The 18621-nt window shown below is 37.0% G+C and overlaps 1 protein-coding gene across 9 annotated transcripts in view; it reads right to left on the bottom strand.

Annotated features, from left to right (window-relative positions):
- The window catches only part of LOC309647262 (histone-lysine N-methyltransferase SETDB2-like), an 82836-nt gene that overhangs the window by 38313 nt on the left and 25902 nt on the right, over nt 1-18621 (bottom strand). For 4 of the 9 annotated variants that reach the window (XM_082434412.1, XM_082434414.1, XM_082434413.1 and 1 more), the window contains 8 exons: nt 16522-17085; nt 12321-12437; nt 11408-11577; nt 9664-9883; nt 9021-9120; nt 7551-7644; nt 4754-5079; nt 803-891 (listed from right to left, as the gene is read on the bottom strand). In XM_082434412.1, coding sequence (XP_082290538.1) covers nt 803-891; nt 4754-5079; nt 7551-7644; nt 9021-9120; nt 9664-9883; nt 11408-11577; nt 12321-12437; nt 16522-17085 — 1680 coding nt within the window. The other 5 variants (XM_082434420.1, XM_082434417.1, XM_082434419.1 and 2 more) reach the window with 5 other exon arrangements.

Here is an 18621-nt window from a genome sequence, read left to right as displayed (position 1 = left end):
AACCTAAATTAATTCCACTGACCACTGGGGTTTCTTTTGCATGGCTCTAATTTCAGCTTGATAAGCTAATTTCATGAACAGGCACTAGCTACAGATTTATAATATTTTTTTCCTACACTTATTAGCCCCACATTGGCAGAATATTTCTTTTTCAGGCATAGTCCCAGCTTCATAACCATAATCCCATGTTAGTTCTGTTCTTGCTTTCACATACCTAGAAAGTAGAAATTTTAAAAATAATCATAAATTACCCTGAATAACTACCAAATGAACCAAATTTGATTATATCAATTTTCATATTAACATCATTAACCATCCTCAAAAATATGGTTTTCTCTCTCTCTCCAACACCAACCAATTAGGAATGCTCTGTTATTAAGAATAATCATTTAAGTTTTATTTCAAATCTACTAAAATCATAAGTAAGAAGAAACTTGTCAATATCCACAAGGAAGGAAGTGTGTTTTGCAAACAGTGGAACCCAGTAATGTGATGAGGCATGTGGTGTGGTAGTTGGGGGCAGTTTGGACTCAAAGATGTAGCATTCTGCATCATTTATCCTCTGAACTGAACTGGCTGAGGCCTGCCATCCTTAGCCTTTCCAGGTATTAACTCTAAGAGGAGATAAGAATGAAAATTTCAGCTATTTAAAATTTTATTGACCACAAACAGTTTGGGATAACTGAATATTCTAGGGTGCCAGATATGTGGGGCTATAGCATATATCTTCTTTTAATATTTTTCTATTGTTATTTTTAAAGTCACAATTTCAAAATTAATCATATAAAAAATTTTTTCAAACCTGTTAGTGAAGAACGCCACCAATGGAAAATTTCTGTCATGTGTTTCTACAAAAACATTCTGTACCAAAAGATTTGGGCAACAACTATGCTGTTAAAAAAAATAAACACAGAGGTTAGACATAGCGTGAAGTTTGATACCTTGTTCTTTGCAGCATTAGAATACCATTCTGTTTCCAACACGTGTAACTTATTTTTGTTTATATCCTTTTTTTCCTGACTAGTATATAGAATATCATAGCTCATTACAATTTTGTTGACAATAGGAATCCATTCAGAAAAGCCCTGTTTTGACACTCTTACATCTTTCCAGTAGAAATGCAAAATGGTACAAACCCCTATAGAAGATAATCTGTCAATATTAATCGTTATTATAGATGCATATCTTTTGATTCAGCAATCCAGTATCTGGAAATGTATCCGACAGATATATCTGCACATGCATCCATGTGTAAGATTATTCATTGAACATTGTGTTTTGTTTTTTTTTTATGATGAAAGCTTTTATTATTATTATTATTATTACTATTATTATTATTTTGGCTGTGTTAGGTCTTCGTTTCTGTGCGAGGGCTTTCTCTAGTTGTGGCAAGTGGGGGCCACTCTTCATCGCGGTGCACAGGCCTCTCACTATTGCGGCCTCTCTTGTTGCGGAGCACAGGCTCCAGTCGCGCAGGCTCAGTAGTTGTGGCTCACAGGCCTAGTTGCTCCGCGGCATATGGGATCTTCCCAGACCAGGGCTCGAACCTGTGTCCCCTGCATTGGCAGGCAGATTCTCAACCACTGCGCCACCGGGGAAGCCCTGAACATTGTTTTTAACAGTAGAGGTTTGGAAACAATCCAAATAGCTATCTAAAGAGGATTGGTTACATGAACTTTAGGATATCCACACACTGGAATTCTATGCAGCTATTAATATAAACAAAAAGAACGAAGAGTTCTGTGTACTGATTAGAAAGATCTCCAGGGCATGTTGCTAATTTTAAAAAAACAAAGTGTAGGACGGTAAATATAATATGCTATCTTTTATGTAATGGGTAGGAATAAGAACATATATTTATATTTACTTGTATTTGCATAAAGAAACTATAAGAATACACAAAAAAGTAATAAAAATGATCTTACTATAGAGGGTGGAGTGGGGGCAGGGTGAATGGGGGCAGAGTACATTTTTTTTTAAACAAAACAAAAAGTTTAATATGAACAATGTATATGACCTGAGTTTTACAATATAGTCAAACAGACCCGTTGGAAATGGTACCTGTATAAGTACCTGATTTCTCTGCTGAACATGACCTTCTCCTTTCTCCAAGGCTTCTAACATGATGATACTATTTCCTCCTATTACCACCATTCCAATATCGTTCTGTTGCCCACGAGCTGCCACCTTTACGCATTCATCTATCACCAGATTCATAAAGGGATCAAATCCCAGCAATATTCCTCAGACATATTTGCCACCATTAAATTTCAATGATAACTTCCTGTCCACACAGTTTTTTCAATTTCGGCCTGGTAAGCTTTACTGATGGCGCCTACTTGGCAGGGTCAGAGCTACCTTGAAACAGAATTCTGTTTGGCTGTATGTATGTATGTATTCTCTAAGGCTTTTTATTTTATTTAAACTTTGAAATCATGTGAATGTATTATCTAAGTAGAAAATTAAATTAAAAAAGAAAGAAAAGCCCTGTTTTTTACCTCCTATAAACAAGGGATGGACCCAGCTGGTGAAACCAACCATATAGTTCTAGCGCAGCCACCATACAACATAACCTACCAGAAAGGAAGCCACAACAGTCCTTTGCTAGAGATCATTCTTTAATGATCTTCTGGCTCTTCTGGTATGTTTAATAGCTCCTAGCATGTTTGGCAATAGTGTAGAAGTAGTGAAAGTGGAATAGAGAAAAGCAGTTGTAGGAAAGAGGAAAGGAGGAGAGGGTTCTGTTCTCTGTTAACCAAGTATCCTAACTAGGAGAGAGAAAAAGAAAAAAGCCAAATAAACAGATTTATCTAGCAAGGAGAAAAGCTCTTTGGTTTTAAAGATTTTCCGACTTAAGAGTATTTTCTCTTCTAATGGCACCGTAATTACATGTAAAATTATCACTGAGGGCTTCCCTGGTGGTGCAGTGCTTAAGAATCCACCTTCCAATGCAGGGGACACGGGTTCGAGCCCTGGTCTGGGAAGATCCCACGTGCCGTGGAGCAACTAAGCCCGTGCGCCACAACTACTGAGCCTGTGCTCTAGAGCCCACAAGCCACAACTACTGAGCCCATGCGCCACAACTACTGAAGCCCACATGCCTAGAGCCCACGCTCCGCAACTAGAGAAGCCACCACAATGAGAAAGCCCACGCACCGCAACAAAGAGTAGCCCCTGCTCGCCACAACTAAAGAAAGCCCGCGCACAGCAATGAAGACCCAACGCAGCCAAAAATAAATAAATTAATTAATTAAAATTAAATAAAATAAAAATAATCACTGAACGTCAACTTCAAACTACTCAAAAGTCATTTTAAAGAGGTGTTGAGGGAATTCCCTGGTGGTCCAGTGGTTAGGACTCCACTTTCACTGCTGAGAGCACAGGTTCGATCCCTGGTCGGGGAGCTAAGATCCCGCCAGCTGTGCAGCGTGGCCAAAAAAAAAAAAAAAAAAAAAAGGGGTGTTGAGCTCAGCAAAGGGAATGCATAAAAGAATCATGGGCCATGCATGCTTCCCATTACTTTCAGGGAAAAAGCAAAGCTGCCCATCCCACTAATTCAACCCCAGAGAGGAAGAAGAGCTCTGATACAGATCAAAGAGAAAAATTAAGGCCATATCCAGGGGTCAGTGTACTAGAGTGGACCTTTCCAAAGATGTGTGGAGGGTATCAAAGTTCCCATCCTCCTTCCACGACTCCTCTTCACTCTCCTGGATAGGATAAGCAAGGACAAAGTGGAGCCCAGAGAGTAGGGGGCATACAGGTGGCTTCCACATGGTCCAGTTGGCCAAAGAAAGGAGAGTCTATATACACACTGGGACTAGAGGTTGGAGGGGATTTTTTTTTCCTGTAGGATTCCTGGGACCGTACATTCTTTGATAAGCATGTGTGACGGTAGGAGGCAGGATAGAATAGCAGTTTGATGGGAAAGCTACAAGGTAACTCCAATTCCACCCTACACAGTAGTTATGGCCAATAATACAAGTTATCCCTCTTATCATGAAGATGCCAGGAGTCTTAAGTCTTGAACCTTAAAATCAGAGAAATCATAAATATTTCTCTGTATAAATAAAAATAAATCTCATTACATATATCCCAAACATACACAGAAACAGAAAACGACTACGGTTTAGGAATAAAAAAAGGAGTAAGATAGTAAAATGCAATATTCTGATAAATGTACTGGTTTTCTGTACTAAGCCACTAAACCACTCAAAACTTAGTGAGAGTAAGTAAAACATAAGTACTCCCCACTGATTTTTTTGAATAGATAGAGGCATTTCTGAATAAGACATACTGTATTATATAAGACACAAAAGAGAAGCTTATTCTATGTGTCCCATTGTGATTTTTTTTGAAGTAATGAATCTTGAAAACCTTTCAATAAACATATATGATTTTCTTACTATTTCTTATAGCTTTCTCAAGCAAATGTTTACTGTGTGCCAGGTACCTTTTAAGCACTTTATATATAATACATTTAATCTTCACAACATCCTAGACAGTTATTATTATCTCCATATTATAGGGGTGGGAAATACAGCATAGAGAGGTCAAGTAACATGCCCCAGGTCATGTAAGTGGAGGACTGGCATTTTTTTTTTTTTTTAATTGAAGTGTAGTTGGTTAGGACTGGCATTCTAATCTAGGTAGCCTGGCTTTGGAGTCTTTTAATCATATTTTCCTCATGATTTTGTTAAGAAGCCTAGGGAAAAAAAATGTGTTTAGACATAGGAACCTCAGCCCATATACTCACATTAAGGAAGCGGCCCACATTTCCTTCTTTTGTGGCATCCAATAAAAACACATTCCCTTCATTGAACTTCTTTAGAGAATCAGATGAAGCATTCTTGGTTTCACTTGGTAACTCTTTATCACAAAAGACCTGCTGGTTTTGACATGCTGGAGGTTTTTCCTCTTGGGGCTTTTGTATTTGAATCTCATTCTGATCATCCAGTGTGACTGTTTGGTGACATCTGCCCCCTGGTGGAGTTTCTTCTCTACATCTAGTTATATCTATCACATCTGATTCAATCACAGGGTTGTCTTCAGAATCTTCAACTTGGTTTGAGCTTGAGTCCTCTAATAAACATTGTGGAAGGAATTGTCAGGAAATATAATTGGCTGAGCAATAGTGCTGAGAGTAACAATACTAATTAAATGCAAGCTGTGCTAATTATTGCTAATCCTTACAATGTATTAAGGTAGACAGTACTCCAATTTTACAAATGAAAACTTCAAGCCTCTGAAGGCTTAAGGGATTCACCTAACTAGCAATAGTAATGAGAAGCGGGGTAAGAAACCCAGAAATATCTGACTCCAAAGCCTGCCTTCTTTCTACTACATAACAATGCCTTTTTATGAATCTGTATACATGTTGCTTCCTGTTACTATATTTAATCTCTACTCCTTAGAAACTGACTTACCTCTCTTCAACTTTGGAATCTGCATTTAAGTGTATTCTAAACAGCTGTAACAGAGAGGGTATTTAGGGAGTACTTTAGGCCTTTAATATACCAATGAAAGGCCTGAGAAGACCCTGATGGAGTCACCCTCTGTAAGTCCCAATAGTAATAACTATTGCTATGGGTTTTGTATACATTAGTGTTTGGAGTTTTTACTAGATGATCATTCAATAATTACACTTTTACAAACAACAGTACTTAAGAAGAAGATGAACTACTTATTTTTCTTATCCAATAATGGAAATAATTTTTTGAAAATATTCAAAAGTATGAATGCATGTCAAATGGAATAAAATGATTTATTTTTAAAAAGTCATTTGTGTCACCTAATTCAGTGGCACAAAGAAATTATACTTCTCTAAAATTAATGTTTTTATTGTAATCATCACTGCTGCTGGCTGCTACTCCTACATGTACTCATATTTTAATCATGGGTTACTTGTGAGCCATAATAGTACATAACTAATTTTTGTGGTGCCTGCTATATACATTGTAGCAGTCAATGGAAATGACAAAAGAACCAAAAGTTAACAGTAGTCGTATGGCTCACATGCATTAAATGGTGATATATCAGAATGTCATCCCAAAATATGCATCTCTGACATAAGGACTATTTTGAGCTAAGGGCAATTAAGCAGCAATACAGGAAAAGCTCAGCCCTCCCCCCATCTGTCTAAAAGCAGGATATAAATTTACAAAGGTGTCCCTCCTTCTATAATACTAGGAAGGACAAAAGTTAATTACCAGAGATAACTTTAGACCTTTATCAGCTTGGAGACTGAACCAGAGCAATCTACATAGCAAACTTGACTAACTAGCCTTTATCTACAATTGGTTTCACATAAATCGGGGTTCTCACAATTTCCACCCCGAGAGATTCAAGGCCCTTTTCCTTTGTCTTGTTGTTCCTCTAAAAATTTACTGTTCTTTGACTAAGATGCTAGATAAGCCTGAGTTCTAAGCCACCTCTCTGAGTTACTCATCTCTGAGTACTCGCATGTTATGTGTACAATATGCACACTAATAAACTTTTGTTTTTCTCTTGTCAATCTGTCTTTTGTCAGTCTAATTTACAGGGCCCCGGCTAGACAGCTTAAGATGGGTAGAAAGAGATTTTCCTCCTCTACAGGTGAAATTATTATAAGTGCCCTTTCTTGATAGACCTTTTCTGTCAAGGAGCTGCTTTGCCTCCCCCAGTTTCCATCCTTTAAGACCAGGTGGGGAGTTGGGGGTGCAGATGCAAGGAAGCCCAATGGCAGAAGAGGCAATGGTTGGCCAGTTCTTCACAGAGGGTCATGTCTCAGCAATGCCTCTCCACTGAGGGATGTATTGAAATGCAAATGAACCAAAATCCAAGTTTGTCAGGTTGTAATATTAACCATGGCAGGTCCGGTAACACTGAAAGATAAGCACTCAGGGTAGCAATATTTACACTTTTTGCTAAGCATCCCCTGCAGCAGCACTGGCTGGAATACTGCAGGAGAATGATGTGTCTTTATTTTTAAGGAGCCTAAATGAAGAGTTAGGAAATAGCTGCATTGGACAATGCTTCCAAAGCCATAGATGGACTATGCAGACTTGGAGCTGACCACCCCATTCTCCTGCCATGCATCAAGTCATGGTTGGCATCTAGACCAGAGGTCAGCAAACTTCTTCTGTAAGGGGCCAAACGGTAAATACTGTAAGCTTTGTGGGCCACATGGTCTCTGTTGTGACTATTCAGCTCTGCTGCTATAGTGTGAAAGTAGACAGAGACAACATGTAAATGAAAGAGTGTGGCTCTGTTCCAATACAACTTTATTTAGGAACACTGAAATTATAATTTCCTATAATATTCAAGTGTCGCAAAGTATTACTTATCTTCCCATTTTTTCTGAGTTATTATTTAAAAGGTAATATACATAAACAGGTAGTGGGCTGGATTTGGCCCACCAATTATAGTTTGCCAACCTCTGATCTAAACCAGTAGAAACTCTTGTGATGAATGCCACATTTTTGTTATGGAGTCTGAGAAAATGAGCCACAAGTACTGAGCAAGAGAGACAAAAAGGCAGAAGAGGCAGGCAATCAGACTGAAACAAAGCCTACCTCTCATTTCCTTGGCTTTAGAGTTCAGATGTACTTGAGTTGGTTTAAATCCACCATTATCTTCTGAGGTGACAGACTCTGAGGAAGTAAATCCCTTAAAAGAAAACAAGGAAGATGTCTTTACTTCCTAGGTCAGGAAAAAAAATTTAATTTAGCAGTAAGGCCTCTTTCATCAAGTGTCAATCTTCATAGGCTATAGCTACTAGATTAGTTTTGAAAGCCTCTCTGAAGTGATGGAGCCCTTATGGCTGTATTTTACTCCTAGGTACTTTAGTGAGCAACAGCTATGAAAATTATAAGGACTGTCAAGACACTCTTTAGGCATTATAAGTTCAAAATAAAATTCAAATACACCTGTCTGTATCCCTCAATTCTGGTGCCAGATTATAAATTTGGCTTCAACTATAAGATGTGCAAAGATTAAAAACACCCTTTGGCTAGTTACTTCAAAGAAAAGGTTAAAGGAATTGCCTATCTCCGTGAGTTGCAGACACTGCAGTCACTTTAAATGGTAATGATAACTTTCAAAAAGGGGTATATGCTGAGCACAATGCTTGGTACTCAACTAAGTGCTCCATACATGTTGACCATTATTATTATTATTTATGTACTTCAATGGTCAACATGTGTTGAGCACTTAGTTGGGTGTCAAGCATTGTGCTACACAAAGTTTCTGATGTTTATCTCATTTAATCCTCTTAACTCTGAGATAGATACTATTATTCTCATTCTACAGATAAAGAAATGTAGACAGAGAGATGTCAAGCAGCTAGTAAGCTGCAGTGCTGGAGGGCAAACCCAAGTCTATGTGATCCCCCGGCCCAATCTTTTCATAATCATGTGGTACTGAAGAGGTACCTACTGTGTGTTACTAGGCAGAGGGCAAATATTTGCACACCACCTAGGGCAGAGTTTTTATTTTTCATCAACAAGCCTTACCGTGAACTACCATTATGTCTGCCTGTTCTTTTCCCTGCATCATTCTGTTTCGAAGTTACAGTCTCTGACTATTCTTCTCAGTACAGACTGAAAAGTGTACCTTCAGAGGCTATCATGTAAAATGTTGCTTTCTTGATGACTCTTTCATTAGGCTGCTTCTCTTCTTTCTCCTACATCTCACAACCATCTCTCCTTAACTTAAATTACTCCATCCTTTTTTTCTTATTATGTAATACTATCAACTCTTGAACACTTTAGCCTCTTCTATAAATTCTTAGACTGGATAGCTCTCAGTCTCAGTAGAATACACTGTCAGATCATGACCAACATTCTCCTTATATATCTAAGTTGGGAACATGCCAACCACCATGGAGGATACTAAGTAAATAAAACATAGTCCTAACACTTTAACAGCACCACATTACAAAATAATAAAAGAAATCCTACACATTATTAAGTAACACAAACAATTTGAACTAAGTAATAGTTAATGTTCTCAGAAGGGCACCATCTACATTTTGCAGTTTTTACCATCTTTTTCCCGTTGTGTTGAATACTGGCCATCTTGGTTTTAGGACTTCTAATGACTGAATGATACTGAATTCTTGAAATACTGTTACATTTCATTTCTCTGAAAAGGAAAAAAAAGTTATTCTGTATATCACTAAAAATGCTCTTTATCGTGCCCTGAAATATGGATAGCTTCACTGTTACATAAATATCCATTAGAAATTAATCTAAGTTATAACATCTATGCCTATCCCTCACTAGAAGAAAAAAGTATAATCGTATTTTGAAGTCAATCATTGTTGAAGTATATTAAAAAACTGAAGAAAACCTAAGAAAAGCTTTGCAAATAAAATGGTGATAGAAAATAAAAAGAACTGCAAAAGTTATGACATCCATAAAGAACCTGATTAAAGTCAAAGTTTTTAAAGGTAAAACTCCACAAATGGAAACTGAGGAAATAAAGTATGTAGGCTAGATTTTTAAATCTAAGTGCCCTAGATTTCTCACAGTGTTAAACTTACAACTGTGAAGCAAGTTGATATACAAGAGATATAGAGGAGTGGAGGTGGAAATTAAGAAAGAAAGAGGAAAGAGAAAGAACTACTCTTGATCAACAGTATACAGTACAGATCAATCTTGATTGGGTTCATAAGCTCTCACTCACATAACAGGCTCTTTGGGATTATTATGGAGCTTAGGTGGACACTCCTCAGTCACAGCACTTCTAGGATATGTCTCCACTTCTAATGGGATGACTTCAACCTCACCATCTGTGACTTCTATTTTCCTCTTCTTTGAAAACATATTTTTCATAATATTCTCTTCTTTTCCATTTTCATCAATAGCATCAGGTTTCTCAGTGTTAGATCTGCTTAGTAATCTTCCTAAAAGAAAAAAGTAAAAGAGCTTAACACAACAAAAAATAACACAATTACCAGCAACAAAAGGGCATCTCTTCTGCTCCATTACTAAAGAACCCTGTAAGGTATACCTTATTTCTAGAATGAAGATAAACACTAACTCATCCTAGAAAGCTACTGTAAGAAATAATATATAAAAGACCAAGAAGAGATTTCATATCTCCCAGTACATGAAAAAATACAGGGCACCTAAAAGAAGTATTTATCTGTTGTGGTATAACATGAAAGAGAAGAGATTTAGCTACAATAATATAAAACAAAAATACAGATCAGAAAGCATTCTAGAAAATTAGAGAGGTGAACTCTAGTCTTAAAATTTGAGCTTTTGTGTCTAGTTATAAATGCTTTATCATTTAAAGCCTTTACTCTTTTTATAAAGTGACCTATTTAAATCTGTGGTGATATGTGCCTATTCTCATATTAAGCCCTAGTGTAATTAAAATCTTCATCTGAAGCTTACGCATTTTTTTTCAAGGAACTCAAAACTATAGTTAACAAGTCAAAATTAGCAACTAGATCAGAGAGATAACTTAGGTGCATTTTCTAACAATGCAGATAAAGCCAATGAATGATACTTTCTGGACACGATTTGGCATTTTACAGGCAGCTGACTTTCATCAAAGAGTTATTTTGAGAAATATGAGAGACGAATTGTCTAGGCAAGTTGTGTAGTATGTGTGTCTGTAAGTGGTATGTGGCAGGGATCCAGGTGTGACTATTCTGAACTCTGATAATTCTTGCCCTCACTGAAGCGCACCTGGAATTTCAGATGAGGAGGGTTGCTCTAGTCCCCGCTGCCTAGCACATTTCCTTTAGACTGCCTTGAGAGTCGTGTTTCTCCAACCTTTCTCATTTCATGGTACGCACAGAAAGTGAGAGTTTTTGCCTGACACTCTGGGGTAAAAGGAAGAGACAACTAGAGACTAACGTGTCTGGTCTGTGGGATATGGCCTGAAAGAATCAGTAATTGCACAACTGTAACACACTGGTTGGAAAGTTTCGCTCAGAACATGGGCAACTCTCTCGAGTCCCTGAAATGGAGTGAACTGCTTTGCCTGAGTCATCACCTGAAGGTATTTATTACAATGTTAACTTATTAAATTCTAATAGCTCAAGACACTGAACAAGACAGTCTTCGATTAATAATCTTTACCTTAGCAAATCAGTCATTTAGATTTCCTATTTAAAAAGCTTTCTCACCTTACCCCAAAGCATCTGCAGCCACAGAGACCAAAAAATGTGCCTCACACAATAACCCAAGTTTTATCCCTTAGCCTTTCTTTTCTGGAACACCTGATACCTCCTCCTAAGGCATTTCATCCCTTCAGTGCTCAATTTCCCAGTCACTTGTCTTCCTCTGATGCTCCTCCTATATATATTGTTGCTCTTGTCCTTGCTATAAGATCTCAGTGGCCCTGACTAGTAAAATGGAGATTCAGAAATGTAGATCTTACTATAGAGTAATGTGAAAGTAAACCTTTGCTTTACCTGAATAAATGCAAACAAACGTCCCTCTGTCAATGTCATCTAGGCAGCGTACTCCCCATCCCTTCTTCTCAGTTTTGAATACTTGTAGCCTCACTTGAGGTCCATGTTGGACAACTCGGTTTTGACACATTCGTCGATTACATTTGCACAACAGGCTGCATTCATAAATGCTGTCAATAAAATATACAAGAGAAAAATCAATCAGACATCTTAAAGCAAAAGCACTTTATATTGCTACCTCACTAATAACTACCAAGGGAGACAGACTAAGTGTGAAGGCTCCTAGAGCTAGACTGCCTGGTTCCCATCATAGCTCCAGCATTTACTAGCTACGTGACCTTGAATTTAACCTCTCTGTACTTCAATTTTCCATTTTTAAAATGGGGATTATATGATACTACCTACTTCATGGGGTTGTTTTGTGAAGATTAAATGAGTTGGTATCTACAAAGTGCTTGAGACAATGCCTGGCACATAGTAAAGGTTAGCTCTTTAAAAATGTCTAGCAATGTCTACGAAGGAAATGTCTAGGAAGGGAAAGTCTAGGAAGAAAATTTTCTGTTTATTTTTATTAATAACAACCATGAGAAGCTGAAAATTCCCAATTCTCAGACAAGCTTTGCACAGTATATATCTTAATGGGGAAAGGTCTACCCAAAGCAAGTTACCCCTAGCAGGGAAAGAGTCAGACTCAAAGCAGATGAGTGTCAGATATAGTCTGCCTGTTACATGTGTGCTCTCTGACTTCCATTTCCAAGAACAATATACAGGTTTTTTTTTTTAATTCCTTAACTTAGATTTTTGGTATAAGAAATTAAGATTTAACAACATTTATAAGACTACAGGCCACAATGATAAAGTACCCTTCTTCAAAGATATAAACACCCTGCAACGGATCCTCAAGGTATCTTACCCAGTAGGTATCTGTCTCTGTAGTCTTTTATATTTATATCCAGTGGTTATTTTACTACTTGACAAGGGGCAAGTCTTGGCATTCCTTGCTGTCAGTTGAAGACATGCACATTTTGTTCTAAAAGGCAACGGATGGAGAAGTCAGAATAAAAAAGCACCAAGTTAAGAGACTGTCTTGACAAAAGTGTAAAGGATGTAATTGTATTTAGAATAGTTGTTTGGTTCATGGACTGTTAGACTTCTTCCCTAAATAAAAAAGACCTCTTTGAAAGACAACATCTACCAAAAGTTTATAAATAATTATAAACTGCCCTGTACCTCTATTTGCTCATGAAATAAATACTTAACTTTATGAGTTTACTCTAACTTTTCAAAATGAATTCCTTTCATTTCCTATTCAGCAAAACCTTCTTTGTAAAAATTCTCCTATGTCTGTTCTCTTACAATGGATAAACTTACATGTGTCAAACTCAAAAGGGCATATATAGTTTTGCATATGTCTTGTATTATCTCTCCCTCCAATGACATGAAAATAAACTGGGGAGACTGATGCTGGGTACCTGGCTACTACAATCTGTTTTTCGTAACACTGCTAAGCAGTAAACATGCAACCATAAAAAAAATTTTCCCTTTAACTATTTAGATAACTATCTAACATGACAGGGACTTATAACTCGATAGGGAGTAAGGAACCTGGTTATCTCGGCTATAAACTAGGTATGTAACCACTGGTAAGCTGGTTAAAATCTCTGAATCCTGTCTCCTATGTTGAATTGTAAGTGACTTTAAGGTCTTTTCCTCTATGATTTGCTTCTGCATTTTTCTGTATATACACAATACATGTCAGAGTGGTAACTACTGTTTGCAACAGAAAAAAACAAGCAATAAATTCATTAATTTGGATTCTATTTACAGATGTAGAAATCTACTGTTGCTTTTTTTAGTATGACTTTGTTTGCAAAGTTTAAAAAGTACAGAAAAACACAAACAATAATACAATAAACACTCATATTTTGACCATATAGAATTAGCTGTCATCATTTTGTCTAGTCCTTTTAGTTGACCCTTGAACAATAATATGAGTTTGAACTGCATGGGTCAACTTATACATGGATTTTTTTCCAGAGTAAATACCACAGTACTACATGATTCATGGTTGGTTGAATGCTCGGATGTGGAACTACAGATGTGGAACCGCTTATATGGAGGGCCAACTATGTTATATGTTATATTTTCTACTGCGTGGAGGGTCAGCAGCTCTAACCCCTGCATTGTTCAAGGGCCAACTGTAATTTAAAACATATATACTGTATATATGATCTTCCTTAAAAAAAAAAAAAAAAAAAAGCATTACAGATAAAACTAAACTCTCAAGAGGTTTGGTGAGGCATCCTTTATACTTTTTACATACATATTTATCTACAAGCAATATATTGTATTGTTTTTTTAAAAAGTACTATAGTTATTATCCTACAACTTTTTTCATTCAATATAATGCTTTTGAGACCCATCTGTGTTATATACAAATCTAGTTATTTCCTTCTAACTTTTCCACAGCATTTAGATATACAATTAAGTTGCTTGGTATACAATTAAGTAGCTTCTAGTTTTCAATACAACAAACAATGCTACAACATCCTTATTCTTATGCACATGTGTAAGCATCTCTAGGGTAGTAGCTTTCAAATATTTTTGACTATGACTCACAGTAAGAAATATATTTTCTTCACGATCCTACAGAGGCATGCATGTTTATATATGTGTGTATGCGTACAAGCAGAAATAACAGTGGCATGAAACTACCTTATCATGTGTGATGCACGTGGGTACCTTCTGTATGATTTAATTTTTGAAATGCTAGTTACAAGTGATTTTACATCCTACTAAACCTGAAGCTTGAAAAACAATGCTCTAGATAGACTTAAAAGTACTATTGCTAGAAAGTAGTTATGCATGTCTTCAACTGCTGTGTAATTGTGTGAGGACCCTCCTCCCTCCCCACAAATGACCGTCTGGGTTGGTACAGAATTCTAGTTTTACATTTATTTTCCGTCAGCATTTTAAGCTAATATGCCTCCTTTTTGTCTTCTATTCTTTCTGATGAAGTGTGTTGTCAATCTATTTTTCCTCTTTTCTATCTGATAGTGTGAGATTTACTCTTTGCCCTAGATACTCTTTAAGTTGCATCATGATATATTTAGATATAGTTATCTTATTTTCCATTTCTAGTACACAGTAGGCTTTTTCACTCTGAAGACTCCTGTCTTTCTTCAATTCTGGAAAATTCTCCGCTATTATCTCTGAATAATGCTCTTTTCTTCTCAGATGTATGTTAGAATTTTTCATTTATCCTCCATATTTTTTAACCTGTAAATTTATTTTCCCCATATCTTTATCTCTGCATTCTGAGGGAATCTCTTTAGTTTTGCCTTGCAATTCACTAATTCTTTCTCCAGCTATACCAATGCTTACCATTTAGTCCATCTATTTAGTTTTTATTTCAATGACCATATATTTTATTTCCCATATTTCCAAATGGTTCTTTTACATACACAGTATACTTTAAAAAATAATCTCCTTTTCTTGTTTCATGGATGCTAATATTTTATCTCTTTGGACATTTTAAACATACCTATTTTAAAGTCTCTGTCAGTCAGATTCTACATTTACCTCTGATTCTTCAGGTGTGAATGCTGCCATTTGTTGGGACTTATGCTGCCTTCATGGTCCTAAATGTCTTTGTGTGCTTTGACTGTTTGAAATCATACTTTTCGTGGAGTTTACTCCTGGGTGCTCCTCTACACTGGCTGCTTTCCTCATTGCTCTGGCTCTGACCTATGGGTTTCACAGCTCTAAACCCGGTTGTTATTAATACAATTCCAGGCCCTGTGAGTTATTAGCTTACTTCCCAGCCTTGTGCAGGTCCCTGTTTCTGTCCCCACAAAGAGCTCAGTGTCCACTCTCTGCCACACATAGGACATGTTTAATTCCCATTCCTGTCAGGATTAGAATCCCCGGCCACAGTGCTCATGTCCAATTCCAGATCCCAGTGGGCTTCAGCTTTTGCTTATTTTGTTACTTCTCTTGTAATTTCTGACCAATAGATGAAAATATATATGCTGGTGGTGCATGTTACATGGGGGTTACTTTCTACAGTCTAAGTCAAAAATCACATACAGTCAAAATTATTCTTTAAAAAACCCGTTAAACTGACCATAAAGTACAGTAAACATTGTCCAACAGTTAGTTTTTTCCTCCATCACTGAAAGAGATTGGGCTTGGCCAGATGTAGATGGGTTATGTTTAGAGGCAATGCGGAAAAAACAACAACTTATATTTAAACAGAATAAAACTTGGCACAGTGAGAGGTTTCCTCTATGACAGACCTAAAGGAACTGAGCCAAACTGAGGTAACAGCAGATTGATATCTCATCTACACTCCTTCTGAGAGGATGGTGAAAACTATCTATATAATTTAAATTATTTCTCTTTATCTCGCTCATGCTTTTTCTTTTTCCTAGTACAGGCAGCTAAATTTGCATTAAATTAAATGTACATATAATGCAACTCCGCTCTACATATGCAAACCTACAAATACCAATAAATTACACACCCTGAAAAAAAAATGGTTTTCAAAGTCTTAATATATTAGAACATGTTTTCATTTTTTTTTATGGAATGTCAATTTTATGATCAGGAGAGGCACCATTAACTTTCTAAAAAAAGTAGCAAGGAAATGATTTGTAAAAGTAAAATACAACATATAACATAATGGTTAAGAGCACGGGTTCAAATCCTGGTTCTTAAATTTGTTGACCTTACACTTGGCTTCTCAACTTCCTCATTTGTAACATGGAAATAATGTTACCTACCCCATGGGGTTTTGTGAGAACTAAACAAGCAAATATATGTAAAGCACTTGTCACAGTGTTTGGCACAGTTCCAAGGCATTAGCTGTAATTGCTGCTATTAAGAGTATGGTACTAGATTAAAGGGAATACTTATCCTTGGAAGAAATAATTCCCAAATTACTAAAATAACTGGCAAAGAGTTTTCTTTCCTATTGCTAATGAGATGCATCTTTCTATTTTAGATTCTCGATGAACTGGTTTCAGACAGACAAACTGATACACAGCAGGACTTCTTGATAAGTACCCCTACATTCAGAAGATTTTTTTGAAATGCCATGTTTTTCTACTCACATGTCTATGCAGCCCTCAGAACAGTCACATGAATCAGTAAACATGTTGGAAAAGCTGTTTAAATAATATGCTCGTGGACACATAGTCTTTCTGTACTTAAAATGTGGAAGCTTTCTATTGTCAATTTCATTACAGAAAGAAATGGGCACCGATTCCACTCCATTGCTAATATCCGTATCAGAAACAATTTCTTCTTGCTTTGGGTAATTCCGAGTCAACTGAACATAGGTATTGAAAGAAAAGTTATCTGTAAATAGAAAGTTACACTCTGTCTCAAGCAGGTAACGAAAAACTTCCTCCACGTTTCGTAGACTCCTTCCACAAGGGGTTTTATAACTCACGTGGAGTGCTGAAGAATGAGAGTTTGTCTTCGCATGTCGTCTTTGGAAGTGGCATTTGATTGGTAGCTGCAGAGGGTTTTCTCCCTTGAAGGTAAGTGGCATTTTCATCAGACAGGCACCAGAGCAGTCATGCTTTTGGTAAGATAAATTTGAAGATGATTCTTTTTCTCTAAAGTCTGCAACTTTATTTTCCAGAGGGGGAATTGCCTTATTTTCTGTAGATCTGTTTAAAATTAATTATTTATTAGTATCTCAAATGTATAGCATAATCCCCATTTTTTAAAAAAAACACTGCACACTAAGGTGGTATTTAACTCCTATTAGCTTCTTCTTAGACAACACTAAAATAAGCCAGACTCTGAAATCAACATCTTACTATGTTCTGCAGCCACATAAAGTTATACCTGAAGGGGTTTTTTTCTTCTGGACATCAAATATGTGGTGTTTTTTCCAGCACCACTTCTTCAACTGGGTGTCCAATAATTCAGTTCAATTCTGACACTATCGACCTGGAGTCAGCAACAGGTTCCACAAGTTAAAGGGCTCAGTCCCATAAGACCGCCCCCATGCCAGATGCCAAATGCAGTTTCCAGGTCACCCACACTCTTGACAACCCCTTTCTCTCTGATAATGTGCTGGAAAGACTCAGAACTCAGGAAAGCACTTTAATTACTATTACCAGTTTATAATAAAAGATACACTCAGGAACAGCCAAATGGAAGAGATGCATGGGGCAAGGTAGGTAAGAAGGGGCATGGAGTTTCCATGCCCTCTCCAAATGCACCACCCTTCCAGCACCTCAAACTGTCCACCAACCAGGAAGCTCCAGGAGCCCTGCTGTTTAAAGTTTTTTATGGAGGTTTAACTGCTTAAGCATGAATGATTAAATCATTGGCCACTGGTAATTATCTCCACCTGCAGCCCTTCTCCCCTCCCTGGAGGTTGGGAGTTAGGGCTGAAAGTTTTAGGCTTCTAACCAAGGTTGTCTTTCTGGCGTCCAACCTCCATCCTGAAGTTAACTAGGAGCGCCTCACCAAGTCATCTCATTTGCACGCCAAAGACACTCCTACTACTCAGGAGATTTCAAAGGTTTTAGAAGATGTGTGCTGGGGACCCAGACAAAGCAAGTATCTTTCTTATTATATCAGTCTAATTTCAGAGTATTCCAGAAAGCTGTGATTACAGTGGTAACTTTTTGCTACATCTACACCAATAGCACCTAGCAAATTTAGACTTCATCTAGGACATGAGTTCAATAAAGACCTGAGGAAGGTTATGTCTTCAGACAAGCTTGGTTCAAGCAAAAAACAGTAAAGGCTAGGTAGAAAAATAATTAATTCATTAAGAATCCTTTATGCTGTTTTTTTCTTTTTGCCTTCAACAACTGTACCAAGTGAACGTTCCCCATAATATGTAACCCACCTGGTCTCATACACATCTGAAAATGGTAAACTACAGGAGAAAATGGAGAGGTTATTGACTTTAAGAAAAAAAATCTGTGAAGATACCATGTGTTCCAAACTCAGGTTTTAAACTTTCACACACACACACACAAAACTGTTTTGTGTTACATAATATTTTCAATCTATCTCTAGGTATCTGTTATTTATTATAAAAGTAATATAGGTATTTTAGAAAATTTTTTATACTCACTATATAAAGCAGCACTGTCCAACAGAACTTTCTGCATTGATGAAAATGTTCTATATCTGTGCTGTCCAATGACGTAGCCACTGGCCACATGTGGCTACTGAATACC

Source organism: Balaenoptera physalus, assembly GCF_965194825.1.
Source record: "Balaenoptera physalus genome assembly, chromosome: 18".
NCBI classification, from domain to species: domain Eukaryota; kingdom Metazoa; phylum Chordata; class Mammalia; order Artiodactyla; family Balaenopteridae; genus Balaenoptera; species Balaenoptera physalus.
The sequence above is the reverse complement of the archived record's forward strand: the minus strand, read 5'-3'. Positions and strand labels throughout refer to the sequence as shown.